At 47.0% G+C, this 27,978-nt stretch overlaps 1 protein-coding gene across 4 annotated transcripts in view; it reads left to right on the top strand.

Moving 5' to 3' along the window:
- The window catches only part of LOC110512371 (F-BAR and double SH3 domains protein 2), a 107,307-nt gene that overhangs the window by 48,977 nt on the left and 30,352 nt on the right, over positions 1-27,978 (top strand). Inside the window, exons 11-15 of one of the 4 annotated variants that reach the window (XM_036964896.1) lie at positions 618-692; positions 18,248-18,367; positions 18,483-18,587; positions 20,577-20,735; positions 26,353-26,487. In XM_036964896.1, coding sequence (XP_036820791.1) covers positions 618-692; positions 18,248-18,367; positions 18,483-18,587; positions 20,577-20,735; positions 26,353-26,487 — 594 coding nt within the window. The remainder of the gene's footprint in view (positions 1-617; positions 693-18,247; positions 18,368-18,482; positions 18,588-20,576; positions 20,736-26,352; positions 26,488-27,978) is intronic. The other 3 variants (XM_036964898.1, XM_036964897.1, XM_036964899.1) reach the window with 3 other exon arrangements.

Genomic DNA, 27,978 nt, shown 5'->3' with positions numbered 1-27,978 from the left:
TTCACATGTTGAAACAGTCCTCCTGTAAACCTGTTAAGTCTGTAGTCTCTATCTTACTGTGTTTTTCCACTGCTCTATAACACCTACAGTCAGTGTTTGACTTGGTCTGAAATGGGTGTATACCCATATATATGGGTGTCGGTAATATTCTATAAGAGGAACAGGGACTACACAATACTGTTGAGTTAATATTCTATAAGAGGAACAGGGACTACACAATACTGTTGAGTTAATATTCTATAAGAGGAACAGGGACTACACAATACTGTTGAGTTAATATTCTATAAGAGGAACAGGGACTACACAATACTGTTGAGTTAATATTCTATAAGAGGAACAGGGACTACACAATACTGTTGGATTAATATTCTATAAGAGGAACAGGAAGTCAAGCAGTAGGACATGAGGTGGTGGTACTCGGCTCCGGTGAGCTCCTTCCCAAGTCAAGCACTGAATACTGTACGTACGTGTGTCTCTCTCTCTGTCACTACAAACTATTTTCCCTTCATTGTCTTTCTCCTTCAAACCTTTTCAACCTTTGCTAACTCTTTCTCTCCTAACTATTTCCACTAACGTCTATCTGTGTGTGCTTGATCGTGCGCATGTGTGTGTGTCAGATTCTGAGCTCGGTGCAGAAGTTGGTGGACATTGAGCCTTCGCCCATCAGTGTCATGAGGATGACGCTGGCACAGGTAGACCTAACCACTAGTCTCTACCCTCCAAACTACCACCAACCATCTAGAACCATAACACGACCCTGACACAGGTAGACCTAACCACTAGTCTCTACCCTCCAAACTACCACCAACCATCTAGAACCATAACACGACCCTGACACAGGTAGACCTAACCACTAGTCTCTACCCTCCAACCATCTAGAACCATAACACGACCCTGACACAGGTAGACCTAACCACTAGTCTCTACCCTCCAACCATCTAGAACCATAACACGACCCTGACACAGGTAGACCTAACCACTAGTCTCTACCCTCCAACCATCTAGAACCATAACACGACCCTGACACAGGTAGACCTAACCACTAGTCTCTACCCTCCAACCATCTAGAACCATAACACGACCCTGACACAGGTAGACCTAACCACTAGTCTCTACCCTCCAACCATCTAGAACCATAACACGACCCTGACACAGGTAGACCTAACCACTAGTCTCTACCCTCCAACCATCTAGAACCATAACACGACCCTGACACAGGTAGACCTAACCACTAGTCTCTACCCTCCAACCATCTAGAACCATAACACGACCCTGACACAAGTAGACCTAACCACTAGTCTCTACCCGCCAAGCCACCGCCAACCATCTAGAGCCATAACACGACCCTGACACAGGTAGACCTAACCACTAGTCTCTACCCTCCAACCATCTAGAACCATAACACGACCCTGACACAGGTAGACCTAACCACTAGTCTCTACCCGCCAAGCCACCGCCAACCATCTAGAACCATAACACGACCCTGACACAGGTAGACCTAACCACTAGTCTCTACCCTCCAACCTAACCACTAGTCTCTACCCGCCAAGCCACCGCCAACCATCTAGAACCATAACACGACCCTGACACAGGTAGACCTAACCACTAGTCTCTACCCTCCAACCATCTAGAGGCATAACATGATCCTGACACAGGTAGACCTCTGATGACCACTACAACTATAACCACAACCATGGCTGTTCCACTATAACCACAACCATGGCTGTTCAACTACAACTATAACCACAACCATGTCTGTTCCACTATAACTATAACCACAACCATGGCTGTTCCACTATAACTATAACCACAACCATGGCTGTTCCACTATAACTATAACCATGGCTGTTCCACTATAACTATAACCACAACCATGGCTGTTCCACTACAACTATAACCACAACCATGGCTGTTCCACTATAACTATAACCACAACCATGGCTGTTCCACTACAACTATAACCACAACCATGGCTGTTCCACTACAACTATAACCACAACCATGGCTGTTCCACTATAACTATAACCACAACCATGGCTGTTCCACTATAACTATAACCACAACCATGGCTGTTCCACTACAACTATAACCATGGCTGTTCCACTATAACTATAACTATAACCATGGCTGTTCCACTATAACTATAACTATAACCATGGCTGTTCCACTATAACTATAACCACAACCATGTCTGTTCAACTACAACTATAACCACAACCATGGCTGTTCCACTACAACTATAACCATGGCTGTTCCACTATAACTATAACTATAACCATGGCTGTTCCACTATAACTATAACTATAACCATGGCTGTTCCACTATAACTATAACTATAACCATGGCTGTTCCACTATAACTATAACCACAACCATGGCTGTTCAACTACAACTATAACCACAACCATGGCTGTTCCACTACAACTATAACCACAACCATGGCTGTTCCACTATAACTATAACCACAACCATGGCTGTTCCACTACAACTATAACCACAACCATGGCTGTTCCACTACAACTATAACCACAACCATGGCTGTTCAACTACAACTATAACCATGGCTGTTCCACTATAACTATAACTATAACCATGGCTGTTCCACTACAACTATAACCACAACCATGGCTGTTCCACTATAACTATAACCATGGCTGTTCCACTATAACTATAACTATAACCATGGCTGTTCCACTATAACTATAACCACAACCATGGCTGTTCAACTACAACTATAACCACAACCATGGCTGTTCCACTACAACTATAACCACAACCATGGCTGTTCCACTATAACTATAACCACAACCATGGCTGTTCAACTACAACTATAACTATAACCATGGCTGTTCCACTATAACTATAACCACAACCATGGCTGTTCCACTATAACCACAACCATGGCTGTTCCACTATAACTATAACCACAACCATGGCTGTTCCACTACAACTATAACCACAACCATGGCTGTTCCACTATAACTATAACCACAACCATGGCTGTTCAACTACAACTATAACCACAACCATGGCTGTTCAACTACAACTATAACCACAACCATGGCTGTTCCACTATAACTATAACCATGGCTGTTCCACTACAACTATAACCACAACCATGGCTGTTCCACTATAACTATAACCACAACCATGGCTGTTCCACTATAACTATAACCATGGCTGTTCCACTACAACTATAACCATGGCTGTTCCACTACAACTATAATCACAACCATGGCTGTTCCACTATAACTATAACCACAACCATGGCTGTTCCACTACAACTATAACCACAACCATGGCTGTTCCACTACAACTATAACCACAACCATGGCTGTTCCACTACAACTATAACCACAACCATGGCTGTTCAACTACAACTATAACCACAACCATGGCTGTTCCACTACAACTATAACCACAACCATGGCTGTTCAACTACAACTATAACCACAACCATGGCTGTTCAACTACAACTATAACTATAACCATGGCTGTTCCACTATAACCACAACCATGGCTGTTCCACTACAACTATAACCACAACCATGGCTGTTCCACTATAACTATAACCACAACCATGGCTGTTCCACTATAACCACAACCATGGCTGTTCAACTACAACTATAACCACAACCATGGCTGTTCCACTATAACTATAACCACAACCATGGCTGTTCCACTACAACTATAACCACAACCATGGCTGTTCCACTATAACTATAACCACAACCATGGCTGTTCCACTATAACTATAACCACAACCATGGCTGTTCCAGTACAACTATAACCACAACCATGGCTGTTCCACTACAACTATAACCACAACCATGGCTGTTCCACTACAACTATAACCACAACCATGGCTGTTCCACTACAACTATAACCACAACCATGGCTGTTCCACTACAACTATAACCACAACCATGGCTGTTCAACTACAACTATAACCACAACCATGGCTGTTCCACTATAACTATAACCATGGCTGTTCAACTACAACTATAACCACAACCATGGCTGTTCCACTACAACTATAACCACAACCATGGCTGTTCCACTATAACTATAACCATGGCTGTTCCACTACAACTATAACCACAACCATGGCTGTTCCACTATAACTATAACCATGGCTGTTCCACTACAACTATAACCACAACCATGGCTGTTCCACTACAACTATAACCACAACCATGGCTGTTCCACTATAACTTTAACCACAACCATGGCTGTTCCACTATAACTATAACCACAACCATGGCTGTTCCACTATAACTATAACCACAACCATGGCTGTTCCACTATAACTATAACCACAACCATGGCTGTTCCACTACAACTATAACCATGGCTGTTCCACTACAACTATAACCACAACCATGGCTGTTCCACTACAACTATAACCACAACCATGGCTGTTCCACTATAACTTTAACCACAACCATGGCTGTTCCACTATAACTATAACCATGGCTGTTCCACTACAACTATAACCACAACCATGGCTGTTCCACTACAACTATAACCACAACCATGGCTGTTCCACTATAACTTTAACCACAACCATGGCTGTTCCACTATAACTATAACCACAACCATGGCTGTTCCACTATAACTATAACCAAAACCATGGCTGTTCCACTATAACTATAACCACAACCATGGCTGTTCCACTATAACCACAACCATGGCTGTTCAACTACAACTATAACCACAACCATGGCTGTTCAACTACGACTATAACCACAACCATGGCTGTTCCACTATAACTATAACTATAACCATGGCTGTTCCACTATAACTATAACCATGGCTGTTCCACTATAACTATAACCATGGCTGTTCCACTATAACCACAACCATGGCTGTTCCACTATAACTATAACCATGGCTGTTCCACTACAACTATAACCACAACCATGGCTGTTCCACTATAACTATAACCATGGCTGTTCCACTATAACTATAACCATGGCTGTTCCACTATAACCACAACCATGGCTGTTCCACTATAACTATAACCATGGCTGTTCCACTATAACTATAACCACAACCATGGCTGTTCCACTATAACCACAACCATGGCTGTTCCACTATAACTATAACCACAACCATGGCTGTTCCACTACAACTATAACCACAACCATGGCTGTTCCACTATAACCACAACCATGGCTGTTCAACTACAACTATAACCACAACCATGGCTGTTCAACTACAACTATAACCACAACCATGGCTGTTCAACTACGACTATAACCACAACCATGGCTGTTCCACTATAACTATAACCACAACCATGGCTGTTCCACTACAACTATAACCACAACCATGGCTGTTCCACTATAACTATAACCATGGCTGTTCCACTACAACTATAACCACAACCATGGCTGTTCCACTATAACTATAACCATGGCTGTTCCACTATAACTATAACCACAACCATGGCTGTTCCACTACAACTATAACCACAACCATGGCTGTTCCACTATAACTATAACCACAACCATGGCTGTTCCACTATAACTATAACCACAACCATGGCTGTTCCACTATAACTATAACCACAACCATGGCTGTTCCACTACAACTATAACCATGGCTGTTCCACTACAACTATAACCACAACCATGGCTGTTCCACTATAACCACAACCATGGCTGTTCAACTACAACTATAACCACAACCATGGCTGTTCCACTATAACTATAACCATGGCTGTTCCACTACAACTATAACCATGGCTGTTCCACTACAACTATAACCACAACCATGGCTGTTCCACTATAACCACAACCATGGCTGTTCAACTACAACTATAACCACAACCATGGCTGTTCCACTATAACTATAACCATGGCTGTTCCACTATAACTATAACCATGGCTGTTCCACTACAACTATAACCACAACCATGGCTGTTCCACTATAACTATAACCATGGCTGTTCCACTATAACTATAACCACAACCATGGCTGTTCCACTACAACTATAACCACAACCATGGCTGTTCCACTATAACTATAACCACAACCATGGCTGTTCCACTATAACTATAACCACAACCATGGCTGTTCCACTATAACTATAACCACAACCATGGCTGTTCCACTACAACTATAACCATGGCTGTTCCACTACAACTATAACCACAACCATGGCTATTCCACTATAACTATAACCACAACCATGGCTGTTCCACTATAACTATAACCATGGCTGTTCCACTACAACTATAACCACAACCATGGCTGTTCCACTATAACTATAACCACAACCATGGCTGTTCAACTACAACTATAACCACAACCATGGCTGTTCCACTATAACTATAACCACAACCATGGCTGTTCCACTACAACTATAACCACAACCATGGCTGTTCCACTATAACTATAACCACAACCATGGCTGTTCCACTATAACTATAACCACAACCATGGCTGTTCCACTACAACTATAACCACAACCATGGCTGTTCCACTACAACTATAACCACAACCATGGCTGTTCCACTATAACTATAACCACAACCATGGCTGTTCCACTATAACTATAACCACAACCATGGCTGTTCCACTATAACTATAACCACAACCATGGCTGTTCCACTATAACTATAACCACAACCATGGCTGTTCCACTATAACTATAACCATGGCTGTTCCACTACAACTATAACCACAACCATGGCTATTCCACTATGACTATAACCACAACCATGGCTGTTCCACTATAACTATAACCATGGCTGTTCCACTACAACTATAACAATGGCTGTTCCACTACAACTATAACCACAACCATGGCTATTCCACTATAACTATAACCACAACCATGGCTGTTCCACTATAACTATAACCATGGCTGTTCCACTACAACTATAACCACAACCATGGCTGTTCAACTACAACTATAACCACAACCATGGCTGTTCCACTATAACTATAACCACAACCATGGCTGTTCCACTATAACTATAACCACAACCATGGCTGTTCCACTATAACTATAACCACAACCATGGCTGTTCAACTACAACTATAACCACAACCATGGCTGTTCCACTATAACTATAACCACAACCATGGCTGTTCCACTACAACTATAACCACAACCATGGCTGTTCAACTACAACTATAACCACAACCATGGCTGTTCCACTATAACTATAACCACAACCATGGCTGTTCCACTATAACTATAACCACAACCATGGCTGTTCCACTATAACCACAACCATGGCTGTTCCACTATAACTATAACCACAACCATGGCTGTTCCACTACAACTATAACCACAACCATGGCTGTTCAACTACAACTATAACCACAACCATGGCTGTTCCACTATAACTTTAACCACAACCATGGCTGTTCCACTATAACTATAACCACAACCATGGCTGTTCCACTATAACTTTAACCACAACCATGGCTGTTCCACTATAACTTTAACCACAACCATGGCTGTTCCACTATAACTATAACCACAACCATGGCTGTTCAACTACAACTATAACCATGGCTGTTCCACTACAACTATAACCACAACCATGGCTGTTCCACTATAACCACAACCATGGCTGTTCCACTATAACTATAACCACAACCATGGCTGTTCCACTACAACTATAACCATGGCTGTTCCACTACAACTATAACCACAACCATGGCTGTTCCACTATAACTATAACCACAACCATGGCTGTTCCACTACAACTATAACCACAACCATGGCTGTTCCACTACAACTATAACCACAACCATGGCTGTTCCACTACAACTATAACCACAACCATGGCTGTTCCACTACAACTATAACCACAACCATGGCTGTTCCACTATAACCACAACCATGGCTGTTCCACTATAACTATAACCACAACCATGGCTGTTCCACTACAACTATAACCACAACCATGGCTGTTCCACTACAACTATAACCACAACCATGGCTGTTCCACTATAACTATAACCACAACCATGGCTGTTCCACTACAACTATAACCACAACCATGGCTGTTCCACTACAACTATAACCACAACCATGGCTGTTCCACTACAACTATCACCACAACCATGGCTGTTCAACTACAACTATAACCACAAACATGGCTGTTCCACTATAACTATAACTACAACCATGGCTGTTCCACTATAACCACAACCATGGCTGTTCCACTATAACTATAACCACAACCATGGCTGTTCCACTATAACCACAACCATGGCTGTTCCACTACAACTATAACCACAACCATGGCTGTTCAACTACAACTATAACCACAACCATGGCTGTTCCACTATAACTATAACCACAACCATGGCTGTTCCAGTACAACTATAACCACAACCATGGCTGTTCCACTACAACTATAACCACAACCATGGCTGTTCCACTACAACTATAACCACAACCATGGCTGTTCCACTATAACCACAACCATGGCTGTTCCACTATAACTATATCCACAACCATGGCTGTTCCACTACAACTATAACCACAACCATGGCTGTTCCACTATAACCACAACCATGGCTTTTCCACTACAACTATAACCACAACCATGGCTGTTCCACTACAACTATAACCACAACCATGGCTGTTCCACTACAACTATAACCACAACCATGGCTGTTCCACTATAACTATAACCACAACCATGGCTGTTCCACTATAACTATAACCACAACCATGGCTGTTCCACTACAACTATAACCACAACCATGGCTGTTCCACTATAACCACAACCATGGCTTTTCCACTACAACTATAACCACAACCATGGCTGTTCCACTACAACTATAACCACAACCATGGCTGTTCCACTACGACTATAACCACAACCATGGCTGTTCCACTATAACCACAACCATGGCTGTTCCACTACAACTATAACCACAACCATGGCTGTTCAACTACAACTATAACCACAACCATGGCTGTTCCACTATAACTATAACCACAACCATGGCTGTTCAACTACAACTATAACCACAACCATGGCTGTTCCACTACAACTATAACCACAACCATGGCTGTTCAACTACAACTATAACCACAACCATGGCTGTTCCACTATAACTATAACCATGGCTGTTCCACTACAACTATAACCACAACCATGGCTGTTCCACTATAACTATAACCACAACCATGGCTGTTCCACTACAACTATAACCACAACCATGGCTGTTCAACTACAACTATAACCACAACCATGGCTGTTCAACTATGACTATAACCACAACCATGGCTGTTCCACTATAACTATAACCATGGCTGTTCCACTACAACTATAACCACAACCATGGCTGTTCCACTATAACTATAACCATGGCTGTTCCACTATAACTATAACCACAACCATGGCTGTTCCACTACAACTGTAACCACAACCATGGCTGTTCCACTATAACTATAACCATGGCTGTTCCACTATGACTATAACCACAACCATGGCTGTTCCACTACAACTATAACCACAACCATGGCTGTTCAACTATGACTATAACCACAACCATGGCTGTTCCACTACAACTATAACCACAACCATGGCTGTTCCACTATGACTATAACCACAACCATGGCTGTTCCACTACAACTATAACCACAACCATGGCTGTTCCACTACAACTATAACCACAACCATGGCTGTTCCACTACAACTATAACCACAACCATGGCTGTTCCACTACAACTATAACCACAACCATGGCTGTTCCACTATAACCACAACCATGGCTGTTCCACTATAACTATAACCACAACCATGGCTGTTCCACTACAACTATAATCACAACCATGGCTGTTCCACTACAACTATAACCACAACCATGGCTGTTCCACTATAACTATAACCACAACCATGGCTGTTCCACTACAACTACAACTATAACCATGGCTGTTCCACTACAACTATAACCACAACCATGGCTGTTCCACTACAACTATAACCACAACCATGGCTGTTCCACTATAACTATAACCACAACCATGGCTGTTCCACTACAACTATAACCATGGCTGTTCCACTATAACTATAACCACAACCATGGCTGTTCCACTATAACTATAACCACAACCATGGCTGTTCCACTATAACTATAACCATGGCTGTTCCACTATAACTATAACCACAACCATGGCTGTTCAACTACAACTATAACCATGGCTGTTCCACTATAACTATAACCATGGCTGTTCCACTATAACTATAACCACAACCATGGCTGTTCCACTACAACTATAACCATGGCTGTTCAACTATAACTATAACCACAACCATGGCTGTTCCACTATAACCACAACCATGGCTGTTCCACTACAACTATAACCACAACCATGGCTGTTCCACTACAACTATAACCACAACCATGGCTGTTCCACTATAACTATAACCACAACCATGGCTGTTCCACTATAACTATAACCACAACCATGGCTGTTCAACTACAACTATAACCATGGCTGTTCCACTATAACTATAACCATGGCTGTTCCACTATAACTATAACCACAACCATGGCTGTTCCACTACAACTATAACCATGGCTGTTCAACTATAACTATAACCACAACCATGGCTGTTCCACTATAACCACAACCATGGCTGTTCCACTACAACTATAACCACAACCATGGCTGTTCCACTACAACTATAACCACAACCATGGCTGTTCCACTATAACTATAACCACAACCATGGCTGTTCCACTACAACTATAACCACAACCATGGCTGTTCCACTACAACTATAACCACAACCATGGCTGTTCCACTATAACCACAACCATGGCTGTTCCACTACAACTATAACCACAACCATGGCTGTTCCACTATAACTATAACCACAACCATGGCTGTTCCACTATAACTATAACCACAACCATGGCTGTTCAACTACAACTATAACCATGGCTGTTCCACTATAACTATAACCATGGCTGTTCCACTACAACTATAACCACAACCATGGCTGTTCCACTACAACTATAACCACAACCATGGCTGTTCCACTATAACCACAACCATGGCTGTTAAACTATAACTATAACCACAACCATGGCTGTTCCACTACAACTATAACCATGGCTGTTCCACTATAACTATAACCACAACCATGGCTGTTCCACTACAACTATAACCATGGCTGTTCCACTATAACTATAACCACAACCATGGCTGTTCCACTACAACTATAACCACAACCATGGCTGTTCCACTATAACCACAACCATGGCTGTTCCACTACAACTATAACCACAACCATGGCTGTTAAACTATAACTATAACCACAACCATGGCTGTTCCACTACAACTATAACCATGGCTGTTCCACTACAACTATAACCACAACCATGGCTGTTCCACTACAACTATAACCACAACCATGGCTGTTCCACTATAACCACAACCATGGCTGTTCCACTACAACTATAACCACAACCATGGCTGTTCCACTACAACTATATCCACAACCATGGCTGTTCCACTACAACTATAACCACAACCATGGCTGTTCCACTATAACCACAACCATGGCTGTTCCACTACAACTATAACCACAACCATGGCTGTTAAACTATAACTATAACCACAACCATGGCTGTTCCACTACAACTATAACCATGGCTGTTCCACTACAACTATAACCACAACCATGGCTGTTCCACTACAACTATAACCACAACCATGGCTGTTCCACTATAACCACAACCATGGCTGTTCCACTATAACTATAACCATGGCTGTTCCACTATAACTATAACCACAACCATGGCTGTTCCACTATAACTATAACCATGGCTGTTCCACTATAACTATAACCACAACCATGGCTGTTCCACTATAACTATAACCATGGCTGTTCCACTACAACTATAACCACAACCATGGCTGTTCAACTACAACTATAACCACAACCATGGCTGTTCCACTACAACTATAACCACAACCATGGCTGTTCCACTACAACTATAACCACAACCATGGCTGTTCAACTACAACTATAACCACAACCATGGCTGTTCCACTACAACTATAACCACAACCATGGCTGTTCCACTACAACTATCACCACAACCATGGCTATTCAACTATGACTATAACCACAAACATGGCTGTTCCACTATAACTATAACCACAACCATGGCTGTTCCACTACAACTATAACCACAACCATGGCTGTTCCACTATAACTATAACCACAACCATGGCTGTTCAACTACAACTATAACCACAACCATGGCTGTTCCACTATAACTATAACTATAACCATGGCTGTTCCACTATAACTATAACCACAACCATGGCTGTTCAACTACAACTATAACCACAACCATGGCTGTTCCACTACAACTATAACCACAACCATGGCTGTTCCACTATAACTATAACCATGGCTGTTCAACTACAACTATAACCACAACCATGGCTGTTCCACTACAACTATAACCACAACCATGGCTGTTCCACTATAACTATAACCACAACCATGGCTGTTCCACTATAACTATAACCACAACCATGGCTGTTCAACTACAACTATAACCATGGCTGTTCCACTATAACTATAACCATGGCTGTTCCACTATAACTATAACCACAACCATGGCTGTTCCACTACAACTATAACCATGGCTGTTCAACTATAACTATAACCACAACCATGGCTGTTCCACTATAACCACAACCATGGCTGTTCCACTACAACTATAACCACAACCATGGCTGTTCCACTACAACTATAACCACAACCATGGCTGTTCCACTATAACTATAACCACAACCATGGCTGTTCCACTACAACTATAACCACAACCATGGCTGTTCCACTACAACTATAACCACAACCATGGCTGTTCCACTATAACCACAACCATGGCTGTTCCACTACAACTATAACCACAACCATGGCTGTTCCACTATAACTATAACCACAACCATGGCTGTTCCACTATAACTATAACCACAACCATGGCTGTTCAACTACAACTATAACCATGGCTGTTCCACTATAACTATAACCATGGCTGTTCCACTACAACTATAACCACAACCATGGCTGTTCCACTACAACTATAACCACAACCATGGCTGTTCCACTATAACCACAACCATGGCTGTTAAACTATAACTATAACCACAACCATGGCTGTTCCACTACAACTATAACCATGGCTGTTCCACTATAACTATAACCACAACCATGGCTGTTCCACTACAACTATAACCATGGCTGTTCCACTATAACTATAACCACAACCATGGCTGTTCCACTACAACTATAACCACAACCATGGCTGTTCCACTATAACCACAACCATGGCTGTTCCACTACAACTATAACCACAACCATGGCTGTTAAACTATAACTATAACCACAACCATGGCTGTTCCACTACAACTATAACCATGGCTGTTCCACTACAACTATAACCACAACCATGGCTGTTCCACTACAACTATAACCACAACCATGGCTGTTCCACTATAACCACAACCATGGCTGTTCCACTACAACTATAACCACAACCATGGCTGTTCCACTACAACTATATCCACAACCATGGCTGTTCCACTATAACTATAACCATGGCTGTTCCACTATAACTATAACCACAACCATGGCTGTTCCACTATAACTATAACCATGGCTGTTCCACTATAACTATAACCACAACCATGGCTGTTCCACTATAACTATAACCATGGCTGTTCCACTATAACTATAACCACAACCATGGCTGTTCAACTACAACTATAACCACAACCATGGCTGTTCCACTACAACTATAACCACAACCATGGCTGTTCCACTACAACTATAACCACAACCATGGCTGTTCAACTACAACTATAACCACAACCATGGCTGTTCCACTACAACTATAACCACAACCATGGCTGTTCCACTACAACTATCACCACAACCATGGCTATTCAACTATGACTATAACCACAAACATGGCTGTTCCACTATAACTATAACCACAACCATGGCTGTTCCACTACAACTATAACCACAACCATGGCTGTTCCACTATAACTATAACCACAACCATGGCTGTTCAACTACAACTATAACCACAACCATGGCTGTTCCACTATAACTATAACTATAACCATGGCTGTTCCACTATAACTATAACCACAACCATGGCTGTTCAACTACAACTATAACCACAACCATGGCTGTTCCACTATAACTATAACCATGGCTGTTCAACTACAACTATAACCACAACCATGGCTGTTCCACTACAACTATAACCACAACCATGGCTGTTCCACTATAACTATAACCATGGCTGTTCAACTACAACTATAACCACAACCATGGCTGTTCCACTACAACTATATCCACAACCATGGCTGTTCCACTACAACTATAACCACAACCATGGCTGTTCCACTATAACTATAACCATGGCTGTTCAACTACAACTATAACCACAACCATGGCTGTTCAACTACAACTATAACCACAACCATGGCTGTTCCACTACAACTATAACCACAACCATGGCTGTTCCACTATAACCACAACCATGGCTGTTCCACTACAACTATAACCACAACCATGGCTGTTCCACTATAACTATAACCACAACCATGGCTGTTCAACTACAACTATAACCACAACCATGGCTGTTCCACTATAACCACAACCATGGCTGTTCAACTACAACTATAACCACAACCATGGCTGTTCCACTACAACTATAACCACAACCATGGCTGTTCAACTACAACTATAACCACAACCATGGCTGTTCCACTACAACTATAACCACAACCATGGCTGTTCCACTATAACCACAACCATGGCTGTTCCACTATAACTATAACCATGGCTGTTCAACTACAACTATAACCACAACCATGGCTTTTCCACTACAACTATAACCACAACCATGGCTGTTCCACTATAACTATAACCACAACCATGGCTGTTCCACTACAACTATAACCACAACCATGGCTGTTCCACTATAACTATAACCATGGCTGTTCCACTATAACTATAACCATGGCTGTTCAACTACAACTATAACCACAACCATGGCTGTTCCACTATAACTATAACCACAACCATGGCTGTTCCACTATAACTATAACCACAACCATGGCTGTTCCACTATAACTATAACCACAACCATGGCTGTTCCACTACAACTATAACCACAACCATGGCTGTTCCACTATAACTATAACCACAACCATGGCTGTTCAACTACAACTATAACCACAACCATGGCTGTTCCACTATAACTATAACCACAACCATGGCTGTTCCACTACAACTATAACCACAACCATGGCTGTTCCACTATAACTATAACCATGGCTGTTCCACTATAACTATAACCACAACCATGGCTGTTCCACTATAACTATAACCACAACCATGGCTGTTCAACTACAACTATAACCACAACCATGGCTGTTCCACTACAACTATAACCACAACCATGGCTGTTCCACTATAACCACAACCATGGCTGTTCCACTATAACCATGTTTTCCAGTAACCATAAACATGAACATGGCTGTTTTCCAGTAACCATAAACATGAACATGGCCTCAACATGACTGCTGCTGTTGTGTCATGACCGTTACATACTACCCATCACATGCTGTCATGGCCGATGGCTGTTGAACCATGACGGTCGGTTAACCGTCATGGCCGTTGTTTAATTAGCATGCTGTTGAAGAGCTGTTACCACCAAGACCACGGTTGTTGGACCATGACCACCAGTGGTGTGTAGTCTCTGCTAGAACAGGAAGTAGTTCTAGTTATTGTACTGGCAGTGGCCCATTCCTCTAGGTAACCTACAGTAGGCCTTTTAACTGAGCCTGACCCTTGTGCTACCTAACCAACTACTGTATAATAAGTCCCATTCACACATACAATGATATGATTATGCTGCTACTGTCCAACATATTAAGAACAATCTGCTATTTGTAGCTGATGTGAATTGTACAGGTAATTAAAATTACACACGATTGCACAATAGCCTCCTTATCCAATTATGTTTTCTGTTCCTTAAATAGACCGTTGTGGGTTTGAGGTGACAGTTTGAGGTGAGGGGGTCTGACGTTGATGCTGAATGGTTGTGTGTTAATGCAGTGTAGAAAGGGGACTTGGATATGTGTTACTAGGCTATGAAGTGAGGGGCTCCATTGGGAAGACACACAGACATCTGCTGCACACATGCTCACACAGGAACGTACACACACACACATTCTCACACACACATGCAGTACTTTTCCATGTGGTTTTGATAGCCCCCTGCCTGTACCAGGCAGATTGTGTTAGAACTGCACAGCAGACGCAGGTTTTCTCTGTTATCTTAAGACAAACAATAGAGGCTTTTTATTCTCTCTCCATTTCAAATCAGTCTGTCTCTTTTCTCTCCCTCTGTTTCAAATCAATCTATTTCTCTCTTTTCTCTCCCTCTGTTTCAAATCAATCTATTTCTCTCTTTTCTCTCCCTCTGTTTCAAATCAATCTATTTCTCTCTCTTCTCTCCCTGTTTCAAATCAATCTATTTCTCTCTCTTCTCTCCCTGTTTCAAATCAATCTATTTCTCTCTCTTCTCTCCCTCTGTTTCAAATCAATCTATTTCTCTCTCTTCTCTCCCTCTGTTTCAAATCAATCTATTTCTCTCTCTTCTCCCTCTGTTTCAAATCAATCTATTTCTCTCTCTTCTCTCCCTCCATTTCAAATCAATCTATTTCTCTCCCAATCACAGCCGGTTGTCATACAGCCTGGAATCGACCCAGGGTGTCTGTAATGACTTCTCAAGCACTGAGATGCAGTACCTTAGACCCCTGTGCCACTCGGGAGCCACCTAGCAGCAGTTCAAACCTAATTATTGTATATAGTTCTCTGGTGTATGTGTGTGAGAGGGGGGTTCTAAAGCTGCTTCGAATAGAGTTGTACTGTACTTGGTGTGGTTGCTAGGTAGCTGTATCCAGAGGTACTGTACATGGTGTGGTTGCTAGGTAGCTGTATCCAGGGGTACATGGGGTGGTTGCTAGGTAGCTGTATCCAGGGGTACTGTACATGGTGTGGTTGCTAGGTAGCTGTATCCAGGGGTAAATTGTGTGGTTGCTAGGTTGCTGTATCCAGGGGTACTGTACATGGTGTGGTTGCTAGATAGCTGTATCCAGGGGTACTGTACATGGTGTGGTTGCTAGATAGCTGTGTCCAGAGGTACTTGGTGTGGTTGCTAGGTAGCTGTATCCAGGGGTAACTTGGTGTGGTTACTAGGTAGCTGTATCCAGGGGAAACCTGGTGTGGTTGCTAGGTAGCTGTGTCCAGGGGTACTTGTACTTGGTGTGGTTGCTAGGTAGCTGTATCCAGGGGTACTTGGTGTGGTTGCTAGGTAGCTGTATCCAGGGGTACTTGGTGTGGTTGCTAGGTAGCTGTGTCCAGGGGTACTTTTACTTGGTGTGGTTGCTAGGTAGCTGTATCCAGGGGTACTTGGTGTGGTTGCTAGGTATCTGTATCCAGGGGCACTTAGTGTGGTTGCTAGGTAGCTGTATCCAGGGGTAATTGGTGTGGTTGCTAGGTAGCTGTGTCCAGGGGTACTTGGTGTGGTTGCTAGGTAGCTGTATCCAGGGGTATTTGGTGTGGTTGCTAGGTAGCTGTATCCAGGGGTACATGGTGTGGGTGCTTGATAGCTGTATCCAGGGCTAACTTGGTGTGGTTGCTAGGTAGCTGTATCCAGGGGTACATGGTGTGGGTGCTAGGTATCTGTATCCAGGATTACTTGGTGTGGTTGTTAAATAGCTGTTTCCAGTGGTACTGTACATGGTGTGGTTGCTAGGTAGCTGTATCCAGGGGTAATTGGTGTGGTTGCTAGGTAGCTGTGTCCAGGGGTACTTGGTGTGGTTGCTAGGTAGCTGTATCCAGGGGTATTTGGTGTGGTTGCTAGGTAGCTGTATCCAGGGGTACATGGTGTGGTTGCTTGATAGCTGTATCCAGGGCTAACTTGGTGTGGTTGCTCGGTAGCTGTATACAGGGGTACATGGTGTGGTTGCTAGGTAGCTGTGTCCAGGGGTACTTGATGTAGCGGACTCTTTATTTAGGATATTAGAATCACATTCCATAATTTCCATGGTAACCGCTTAGGAAGAGGGGGTTGTGTTCTTCTTATCTCCATGGTAACTATGTGTGTGTGTGTGTGTGTGTGTGTGTGTGTGTGGGTGGGTGGGTGGGTGGTAGAGTCGTAAGTTGGAGATAGACACAGGGAGCCTGACAGAGGAACACAGTCTGAACAAGGAGGCCAGGAAATGGGCAACCAGAATGGCCCGAGAACACAAGAACATTGTCCACTACAAGAGAGTGAGTCCACACACATACTAGTTGTTGATCTCGGTTCAGATCATCTTTGAAAACCAGATGTGATTTTAGTCTGTGAGATTTAAGTGTGTGTGTGTGTGTGTGTGTCTGCCATTAGAGCCTGGAGGAATGTGAGACACTGGGAGTTCCTCAAACAGAGCAGGGCCGGCTTGATCTGGAGCTGAAGATAGAGGATACCAAAGAGAACATCCGCAAGGCTGAGGTGCGTGTTTGTAGGAAATAAGGTAGACCTATACCCCCCTCCCCCCTTCTCCAAGTAGAGTTGTCTCTCCATCGATTCTCTCATAGGCAGCCTGTCAGTCTATGAATCAGATCAAGCCATCTCCTCAGCTCTCCCTCCTCCTCCTCAGTTCTCCCACCTCATCCTCAGCTCTCTCTCCCTCCTCCTCCTCAGCTCTCTCTCCCTACTCCCCCTCAGCTCTCTCTCCCTCCTCAGCTCTCTCTCCCTCCTCAGCTCTCCCTTCTCCTCAGCTCTCTCTCCTCCTCCTCAGCTCTCTCCTCCTCCTCAGCTCTCTCTCCTCCTCCTCAGCTCTCTCTCCTCAGCTCTCCCTCCTCCTCCTCCTCAGCTCTCCCTCCTCCCTCCTCAGCTCTCCCTCCTCCTCCTCAGCTCTCCCTGCTCCTCCTCAGCTCTCCCTGCTCCTCCTCAGCTCTCCCTCCTCCTCCTCAGCTCTCCCTCCTCCTCCTCCTCAGCTCTCTCTCCCTCCTCCCCCTCAGCTCTCTCTCCCTCCTCCTCAGCTCTCCCTCCTCAGCTCTCCCTTCTCCTCAGCTCTCTCTCCTCCTCCTCAGCTGTCTCTCCTCCTCCTACTCAGCTCTCCCTCCTCCTCCTCAGCTCTCCCTCCTCCTCCTCAGCTCTCCCTCCTCCTCCTCAGCTCTCCCTGCTCCTCCTCAGCTCTCCCTGCTCCTCCTCAGCTCTCCCTCCTCCTCCTCAGCTCTCTCTCCCTCCTCCCCCTCAGCTCTCTCTCCCTCCTCCCCCTCAGCTCTCTCTTCCTCCTCCTCAGCTCTCCCTCCTCAGCTCTCCCTTCTCCTCAGCTCTCTCTCCTCCTCCTCAGCTCTCTCTCCTCCTCCTCAGCTCTCCCTCCTCCTCCTCCTCAGCTCTCCCTCCTCCTCCTCCTCAGCTCTCCCTCCTCCTCCTCCTCAGCTCTCCCTCCTCCTCCTCAGCTCTATATCCTCCTCCTCAGCTCTCCCTCCTCAGCTCTCCCTCCTCAGCTCTCCCTCCTCACCTTCCTTTTCTCTCTCATTCCTCTCTGTGATTTCCCTCTATCTGGCCACCCCTGCTGGCTGATATAGTCATAGCGCCCACAGACAGAGATGTGAAATGCACACACCGCTATGTACAACACTCTACCACCCCTCCCTTTCTTCCCTCCCCTCTCTCCACCTCCCTCCCACTCCCTAACCCCTCTCTCCAACTCCCTCCCTCACACTCTCCACCCACTCTCTCCACCTCCCTCACTATCCACCTCTCTACACCTCCCTCACCACCTCCCTCCCTCACGCTCTCTACCCCCTCTCTCCACCTCCCTCACGCCCCCTCTCTCCACCTCTCTACACCTCCCTCACCCCCTCTCCACCTCCCTCCCTCACACTCTCTACCCCCTCTCTCCACCCCCCACCCCCCATCTCCATCTCTCTACACCTCCCTCACCCACTCTCTCCCTGCCCCCATTATCTCCTGCTGTCTGTTGAATGTTTGAGTCCATTTAGGTTTAATGGTTCTGAGGGGAGGGGCAGAGCTAGGACAACCAATAGTATGTGTGGTGGGCGGGGTCAGAGCAGGAAGTGATAGTGTACATAAATAACTATCCACACTCCACTTCCTGTTACTGATCAGACTAGCTTTTATCTCCATGGAAGTGTACTGTAATGAGTCCATCTCCCTGCACTTCCTGTTTACCTACATACTACTTACCTGGCTGGAAACCTTTGTAGACTTTATGTTTGACTGGAGTTAGTCTGTCCTCCACTGCTGACCACAGTCACCTTAGAGAGACTGACGGTCGTTGACGTGCTGCTCCACCATAGACGTGATGATGATAACTGATGTAACTTTCCACCATAGATGTTGGGCTGACAGGTGACCTGTGAGTGCTGATGGGATAGATTGAGTCCTCCAACGGCCCCTGTCAGTCGTATTGATTACCCAGCAGTGTATGTGTGTGTGTCCATGTATGTAACCTCTCTCTCACTCTAGACAGTAAAGCTGAAGGCAGAGGCTCGTCTGGACCTGCTGAGACAGGTGGGTGTTGCCGTGGATACCTGGCTGAAGAGCGCCATGAACCAGGTGATGGAGGAGCTGGAGAATGAGCGCTGGGCGACGCTAAACTACACTACCCACGATCCCTCACTCTCGGTGAGACACCTGCCCTCCCTCCCTCCCTCCCTCTCACTACACCACCGTTCCACACTTTGGAGGAAACTACCCACAATCCCTCACTCTACACTACACTCACTGAAATGCCTCTCTCCCACTACATGTCATCACCCCAGACTGTTTCTTTACCACAGGGCAGCCAAGGCATGTGTGTGGGCTTCAGCACTTTGGCCGTGTGTGTGTGTGTGTGTGTGTGTGTGTCTCTGTGTGTGTGTCTCTGTCTGTGTGTGTGTGTCAGCAGGATGTTGAGGTAAGCAGTCTCTGCTCATCTTCATCACTTAACATTCTGTTCATATGACACTGCAGCAACCACGAGAGAGGTGGGGTGAAGACTGAGAGGAAGGAGGGAGAGAGAGAGGGGGGGGGATGAAGACTGAGAGGAAGGAGGGAGAGAGAGGGGGGGTGAAGACTGAGAGGAAGGAGGGAGAGAGAGAGAGGGGGGTGAAGACTGATAGGAAGGAGGGAGAGAGAGGGGGGTGAAGACTGAGAGGAAGGAGAGAGAGGGGGGGGTGAAGACTGAGAGGAAGGAGGGAGAGAGAGAGGGGGGGTGAAGACAGAGGAAGGAGGGAGAGAGAGGGGGGGTGAAGACTGAGGAAGGAGAGAGAGAGAGAGAGAGAGAGAGAGGGGGGGTGAAGACAGAGGAAGGAGGGAGAGAGAGAGGGGGGGTGAAGACAGAGGAAGGAGGGAGAGAGAGGGGGGGGTGAAGACTGAGAGGAAATAGAGAGAGAGAGAGAGAGAGGGGGGGTGAAGATAGAGGAAGGAGGGAGAGAGAGAGAGGGGGGGTGAAGACTGAGAGGAAGGAGGGAGAGAGAGGGGGGTGAAGACAGAGGAAGGAGGGAGAGAGAGAGAGGGGTGAAGACTGAGAGGAGGAGAGAGAGAGAGGGGGGGGGTGAAGACTGAGAGGAGGAGAGAGAGAGGGGGGGGGTGAAGACTGAGGAAGGAGGGAGAGAGAGGGGGGGGTGAAGACTGAGAGGAAGGAGGGAGAGAGAGGGGGGGTGAGGACTGAGAGGAAGGAGGGAGAGAGAGAGAAGGGGGGGTGAAGACTGAGAGGAAGGAGGGCGAGAGAGAGGGGGTGAAGACTGAGAGGAAGGAGGGAGAGAGAGAGGGGGGGTGAAGACAGGAAGGAGAGAGAGAGAGGGGGGGTGAAGACTGAGAGGGAGAGAGAGAGACAGGGGAGTGAAGACTGAGAGGAAGGAGGGAGAGAGAGAGAGGGGAGTGAAGACTGAGAGGAAGGAGGGAGAGAGAGAGAGAGGGGGGTGAAGACTGAGAGGAAGGAGGGAGAGAGAGAGAGGGGGTGAAGACTGAGAGGAAGGAGGGAGAGAGAGAGAGGGGGGGGGTGAAGACTGAGAGGAAGGAGGGAGAGAGAGAGAGAGGGGGGTGAAGACTGAGAGGAAGGAGGGAGAGAGAGAGGGGGGGTGAAGACTGAGAGGAAGGAGGGCGAGAGAGAGAGGGGGTGAAGACTGAGAGGAAGGAGGGAGAGAGAGAGGGGGGGTGAAGACAGGAAGGAGAGAGAGAGAGGGGGGGTGAAGACTGAGAGGAAGGAGGGAGAGAGAGAGACAGGGGAGTGAAGACTGAGAGGAAGGAGGGAGAGAGAGAGAGGGGAGTGAAGACTGAGAGGAAGGAGGGAGAGAGAGAGAGAGGGGGGTGAAGACTGAGAGGAAGGAGGGAGAGAGAGAGAGGGGGTGAAGACTGAGAGGAAGGAGGGAGAGAGAGAGAGGGGGGGGTGAAGACTGAGAGGAAGGAGGGAGAGAGAGAGAGAGGGGGGTGAAGACTGAGAGGAAGGAGGGCGAGAGAGAGAGGGGGTGAAGACTGAGAGGAAGGAGGGAGAGAGAGAGGGGGGGTGAAGACAGGAAGGAGAGAGAGAGGGGGGGTGAAGACTGAGAGGAAGGAGGGAGAGAGAGAGAGAGGGGGGTGAAGACTGAGAGGAAGGAGGGAGAGAGAGAGAGAGGGGGGTGAAGACTGAGAGGAAGGAGGGAGAGAGAGAGAGGGGGTGAAGACTGAGAGGAAGGAGGGAGAGAGAGAGAGAGGGGGGTGAAGACTGAGAGGAAGGAGGGAGAGAGAGAGAGAGAGAGGGGGGTGAAGACTGAGAGGAAGGAGGGAGAGAGAGAGAGGGGGTGAAGACTGAGAGGAAGGAGGGAGAGAGAGAGAGGGGGTGAAGACTGAGAGGAAGGAGGGAGAGGGGGGGGTGAAGACTGAGAGGAAGGAGGGAGAGAGAGAGAAGGGGTGAAGACTGAGAGGAAGGAGGGAGAGAGAGGGGGGGTGAAGACAGAGGAAGGAGAGAGAGGGGGGGTGAAGACTGAGAGGAAGGAGGGCGAGAGAGAGAGGGGTTGAAGACTGAGGAAGGAGAGAGAGAGGGGGGGTGAAGACAGGAAGGAGAGAGAGAGGGGGGTGAAGACTGAGAGGAAGGAGGGAGAGAGAGAGAGAGGGGGGTGAAGACTGAGGAAGGAGGGAGAGAGAGAGAGGGGGGTGAAGACAGAGGAAGGAGGGAGAGAGAGAGAGGGGTGAAGACTGAGAGGAAGGAGGGAGAGAGAGAGAGGGGGGGTGAAGACTGAGAGTAAGGAGGGAGAGAGAGAGGGGGGGGTGAAGACTGAGAGGAAGGAGGGAGAGAGAGAGGGGGGGTGAAGACAGAGGAAGGAGGGAGAGAGAGGGGGGGGTGAAGACTGAGAGGAAATAGAGAGAGAGAGAGAGAGAGGGGGGGTGAAGATAGAGGAAGGAGGGAGAGAGAGAGAGGGGGGGGTGAAGACTGAGAGGAAGGAGGGAGAGAGAGGGGGGGTGAAGACAGAGGAAGGAGGGAGAGAGAGAGAGGGGTGAAGACTGAGAGGAGGAGAGAGAGAGAGGGGGGGGGTGAAGACTGAGAGGAGGAGAGAGAGAGAGGGGGGGGTGAAGACTGAGGAAGGAGGGAGAGAGAGGGGGGGGTGAAGACTGAGAGGAAGGAGGGAGAGAGAGGGGGGGTGAGGACTGAGAGGAAGGAGGGAGAGAGAGAGAAGGGGGGGTGAAGACTGAGAGGAAGGAGGGCGAGAGAGAGGGGGTGAAGACTGAGAGGAAGGAGGGAGAGAGAGAGGGGGGGTGAAGACAGGAAGGAGAGAGAGAGAGGGGGGGTGAAGACAGAGGGAGAGAGAGAGACAGGGGAGTGAAGACTGAGAGGAAGGAGGGAGAGAGAGAGAGGGGAGTGAAGACTGAGAGGAAGGAGGGAGAGAGAGAGAGAGGGGGGTGAAGACTGAGAGGAAGGAGGGAGAGAGAGAGAGGGGGTGAAGACTGAGAGGAAGGAGGGAGAGAGAGAGAGGGGGGGGGTGAAGACTGAGAGGAAGGAGGGAGAGAGAGAGAGAGGGGGGTGAAGACTGAGAGGAAGGAGGGAGAGAGAGAGGGGGGGTGAAGACTGAGAGGAAGGAGGGCGAGAGAGAGAGGGGGTGAAGACTGAGAGGAAGGAGGGAGAGAGAGAGGGGGGGTGAAGACAGGAAGGAGAGAGAGAGAGGGGGGGTGAAGACTGAGAGGAAGGAGGGAGAGAGAGAGACAGGGGAGTGAAGACTGAGAGGAAGGAGGGAGAGAGAGAGAGGGGAGTGAAGACTGAGAGGAAGGAGGGAGAGAGAGAGAGAGGGGGGTGAAGACTGAGAGGAAGGAGGGAGAGAGAGAGAGGGGGTGAAGACTGAGAGGAAGGAGGGAGAGAGAGAGAGGGGGGGGTGAAGACTGAGAGGAAGGAGGGAGAGAGAGAGAGAGGGGGGTGAAGACTGAGAGGAAGGAGGGCGAGAGAGAGAGGGGGTGAAGACTGAGAGGAAGGAGGGAGAGAGAGAGGGGGGGTGAAGACAGGAAGGAGAGAGAGAGGGGGGGTGAAGACTGAGAGGAAGGAGGGAGAGAGAGAGAGAGGGGGGTGAAGACTGAGAGGAAGGAGGGAGAGAGAGAGAGAGGGGGGTGAAGACTGAGAGGAAGGAGGGAGAGAGAGAGAGGGGGTGAAGACTGAGAGGAAGGAGGGAGAGAGAGAGAGAGGGGGGTGAAGACTGAGAGGAAGGAGGGAGAGAGAGAGAGAGAGAGGGGGGTGAAGACTGAGAGGAAGGAGGGAGAGAGAGAGAGGGGGTGAAGACTGAGAGGAAGGAGGGAGAGAGAGAGAGGGGGTGAAGACTGAGAGGAAGGAGGGAGGGGGGGGGTGAAGACTGAGAGGAAGGAGGGAGAGAGAGAGAAGGGGTGAAGACTGAGAGGAAGGAGGGAGAGAGAGGGGGGGTGAAGACAGAGGAAGGAGAGAGAGGGGGGGTGAAGACTGAGAGGAAGGAGGGCGAGAGAGAGAGGGGTTGAAGACTGAGGAAGGAGAGAGAGAGGGGGGGTGAAGACAGGAAGGAGAGAGAGAGGGGGGTGAAGACTGAGAGGAAGGAGGGAGAGAGAGAGAGAGGGGGGTGAAGACTGAGGAAGGAGGGAGAGAGAGAGAGGGGGGTGAAGACTGAGAGGAAGGAGGGAGAGAGAGAGAGGGGTGAAGACTGAGAGGAAGGAGGGAGAGAGAGAGAGGGGGGGTGAAGACTGAGAGTAAGGAGGGAGAGAGAGAGGGGGGGGTGAAGACTGAGAGGAAGGAGGGAGAGAGAGAGAGAGGGGGGTGAAGACTGAGGAAGGAGGGAGAGAGAGAGAGGGGGGTGAAGACAGAGGAAGGAGGGAGAGAGAGAGAGGGGGTGAAGACTGAGAGGAAGGAGGGAGAGAGAGAGAGAGGGGGGTGAAGACTGAGGAAGGAGGGAGAGAGAGAGAGGGGGGTGAAGACTGAGAGGAAGGAGGGAGAGAGAGAGAGGGGGTGAAGACTGAGAGGAAGGAGGGAGAGCGAGTGGGGGGGTAAGACAGAGAGGAGGGAGAGGGGGTGGTGACGACAGAGAGGTAGGAGGGCGGAGGGGAGATGGGGACAATGATAATGGGAAACGGAAACCAAAGGAAAGGATGAGGGTGAAGAGGAGGAGAAAGTGGATGATAGAAAGGAGGAGAGTGACAGAATGAGTGCTCTGTTCCATTGGCCCAGTGTTCATTTCACACCAGTCTGGTTTATCAGTGTGATGGAGAATGAAGTAGCTTTTCCTCAAGGTGAAAACTACTAGTATACTATAGTACAATCCTCTTGTTAGAATCCCTTCTGGCCATGATGATGACACCTGTTACATATTGATTTGTAAGAGCAGGAATAAGTAAGTACAGATATGTTTGCTTTTTGCTTGACAACATCAAGGTGTTTATACATTATTAAAAGCAGAATGGGTTTATTTTTTAAGTCATCATTCCAAGCTAAATGTGTTAGCCTACATAAGAAGAGCAAACTCCTTCCTCTGCTTACAATATCGGGAAAGGGAACACACATCACACACACACACACGACTAAGCTTCCTATCGGGAACATAGTGAGTTTTGAAAACACAGACAGACCAAAACCCTGATTGGGTTGCTGTATCCGGTCCCAAGGAGGGTGGGCCCATATGCCACCTGATCTCTCTGAGCCAATGAGGTTCCCTGAGGACAGGTAAAGGAGGGGTCAGGACATAAAGGTTTTACAGAGACACACTTCACATCATCTGACTCAGAAGGATGAGAGAGAACCACACTGGAGCGTTGGAATTAGCTCATTGTGATGTGTGTGTAGGGCCCAGTTGATCTGGAGCGGTCGGAGGGTGAGGAGTGCGAGGAGAACATGGAGGTGTTTGATGACAGCAGCTCCAGCCCCTCTGGGACTCTCAGGAACTACCCACTCACCTGCAAAGTCCTCTACTCATACAAGGTAATACACCCCCCTCTCCCCCCTTTTGCTCCCAGAACAGCCTCAATTCGTCGGCCCATGTTGACTCTACAAGGTGTTGAAAGCGTTCCACAGGGATGCTGGTCCATGTTGACTCTACAAGGTGTTGAAAGCGTTCCACAGGGATGCTGGCTCATGTTGACTCTACAAGGTGTTGAAAGCGTTCCACAGGGATGCTGGTCCATGTTGACTCTACAAGGTGTTGAAAGCGTTCCACAGGGATGCTGGTCCATGTTGACTCTACAAGGTGTTGAAAGCGTTCCACAGGGATGCTGGTCCATGTTGACTCTACAAGGTGTTGAAAGCGTTCCACAGGGATGCTGGCTCATGTTGACTCTACAAGGTGTTGAAAGCGTTCCACAGGGATGCTGGTCCATGTTGACTCTACAAGGTGTTGAAAGCGTTCCACAGGGATGCTGGTCCATGTTGACTCTACAAGGTGTTGAAAGCGTTCCACAGGGATGCTGGCCCATGTTGACTCTACAAGGTTTGAAAGCGTTCCACAGGAATGCTGGTCCATGTTGACTCTACAAGGTGTTGAAAGCGTTCCACAGGGATGCTGGTCCATGTTGACTCTACAAGGTGTTGAAACCGTTCCACAGGGATGCTGGTCCATGTTGACTCTACAAGGTGTTGAAACCGTTCCACAGGGATGCTGGTCCATGTTGACTCTACAAGGTGTTGAAAGCGTTCCACAGGGATGCTGGCCCATGTTGACTCTACAAGGTGTTGAAACCGTTCCACAGGGATGCTGGCCCATGTTGACTCTACAAGGTGTTGAACGCGTTCCACAGGGATGCTGGTCCATGTTGACTCTACAAGGTGTTGAAAGCGTTCCACAGGGATGCTGGTCCATGTTGACTCTACAAGGTGTTGAAACCGTTCCACAGGGATGCTGGTCCATGTTGACTGCATTGCTTTCCACAGTCGTGTCAAGTTGGCTGGATGTCCTTTGGGTGGTGGACCCTTCTTGATACAGACAGGAAACTGTTGAGCGTGAAAAACCCAGCAGCGTTGCAGTTCTTGACACAGCCGGTGCACCTGGCACCTAATTCCATACCCTGTTCAAAGTTATTTAAATATTTTGTCTTGCCCATTCACCCTCTGAATGGTACACATACACAATCCATGTCTTGATTGTCTCAAGGCTTAAAAATCCTTCTTTAACCTGTCTCCTCCCCTTCACCTACACTGATCTACGATATTGGTTCCCAATTGGGAATCAACCCTCCCACGTTCAGCTGAAACGGTGGCGCATGGAACGCAAAAATATTCTTAAAAATATTTAACCTCCACACATTAACAAGTCCAATAGCTCAAATGAAAGATAAACACCTTGTTCATCTAGCCAGCAAGTCAGATTTCTAAAATGTTTTACGGCGAAAACATAGCACATATATATGTAAAACCACCACCAGACACAGCTCATTTGAATAGCCAAAACATGCAATCAACAAACGCAGGATTAAAAAA

The sequence above is a fragment of the Oncorhynchus mykiss genome, chromosome 27 (genome assembly GCF_013265735.2).
Source record: "Oncorhynchus mykiss isolate Arlee chromosome 27, USDA_OmykA_1.1, whole genome shotgun sequence".
In the NCBI taxonomy this organism is placed as follows: Eukaryota; Metazoa; Chordata; class Actinopteri; order Salmoniformes; family Salmonidae; genus Oncorhynchus; species Oncorhynchus mykiss.
Note: the sequence above shows the minus strand (reverse complement) of the source record. Positions and strands in the feature narration are given on the sequence as shown.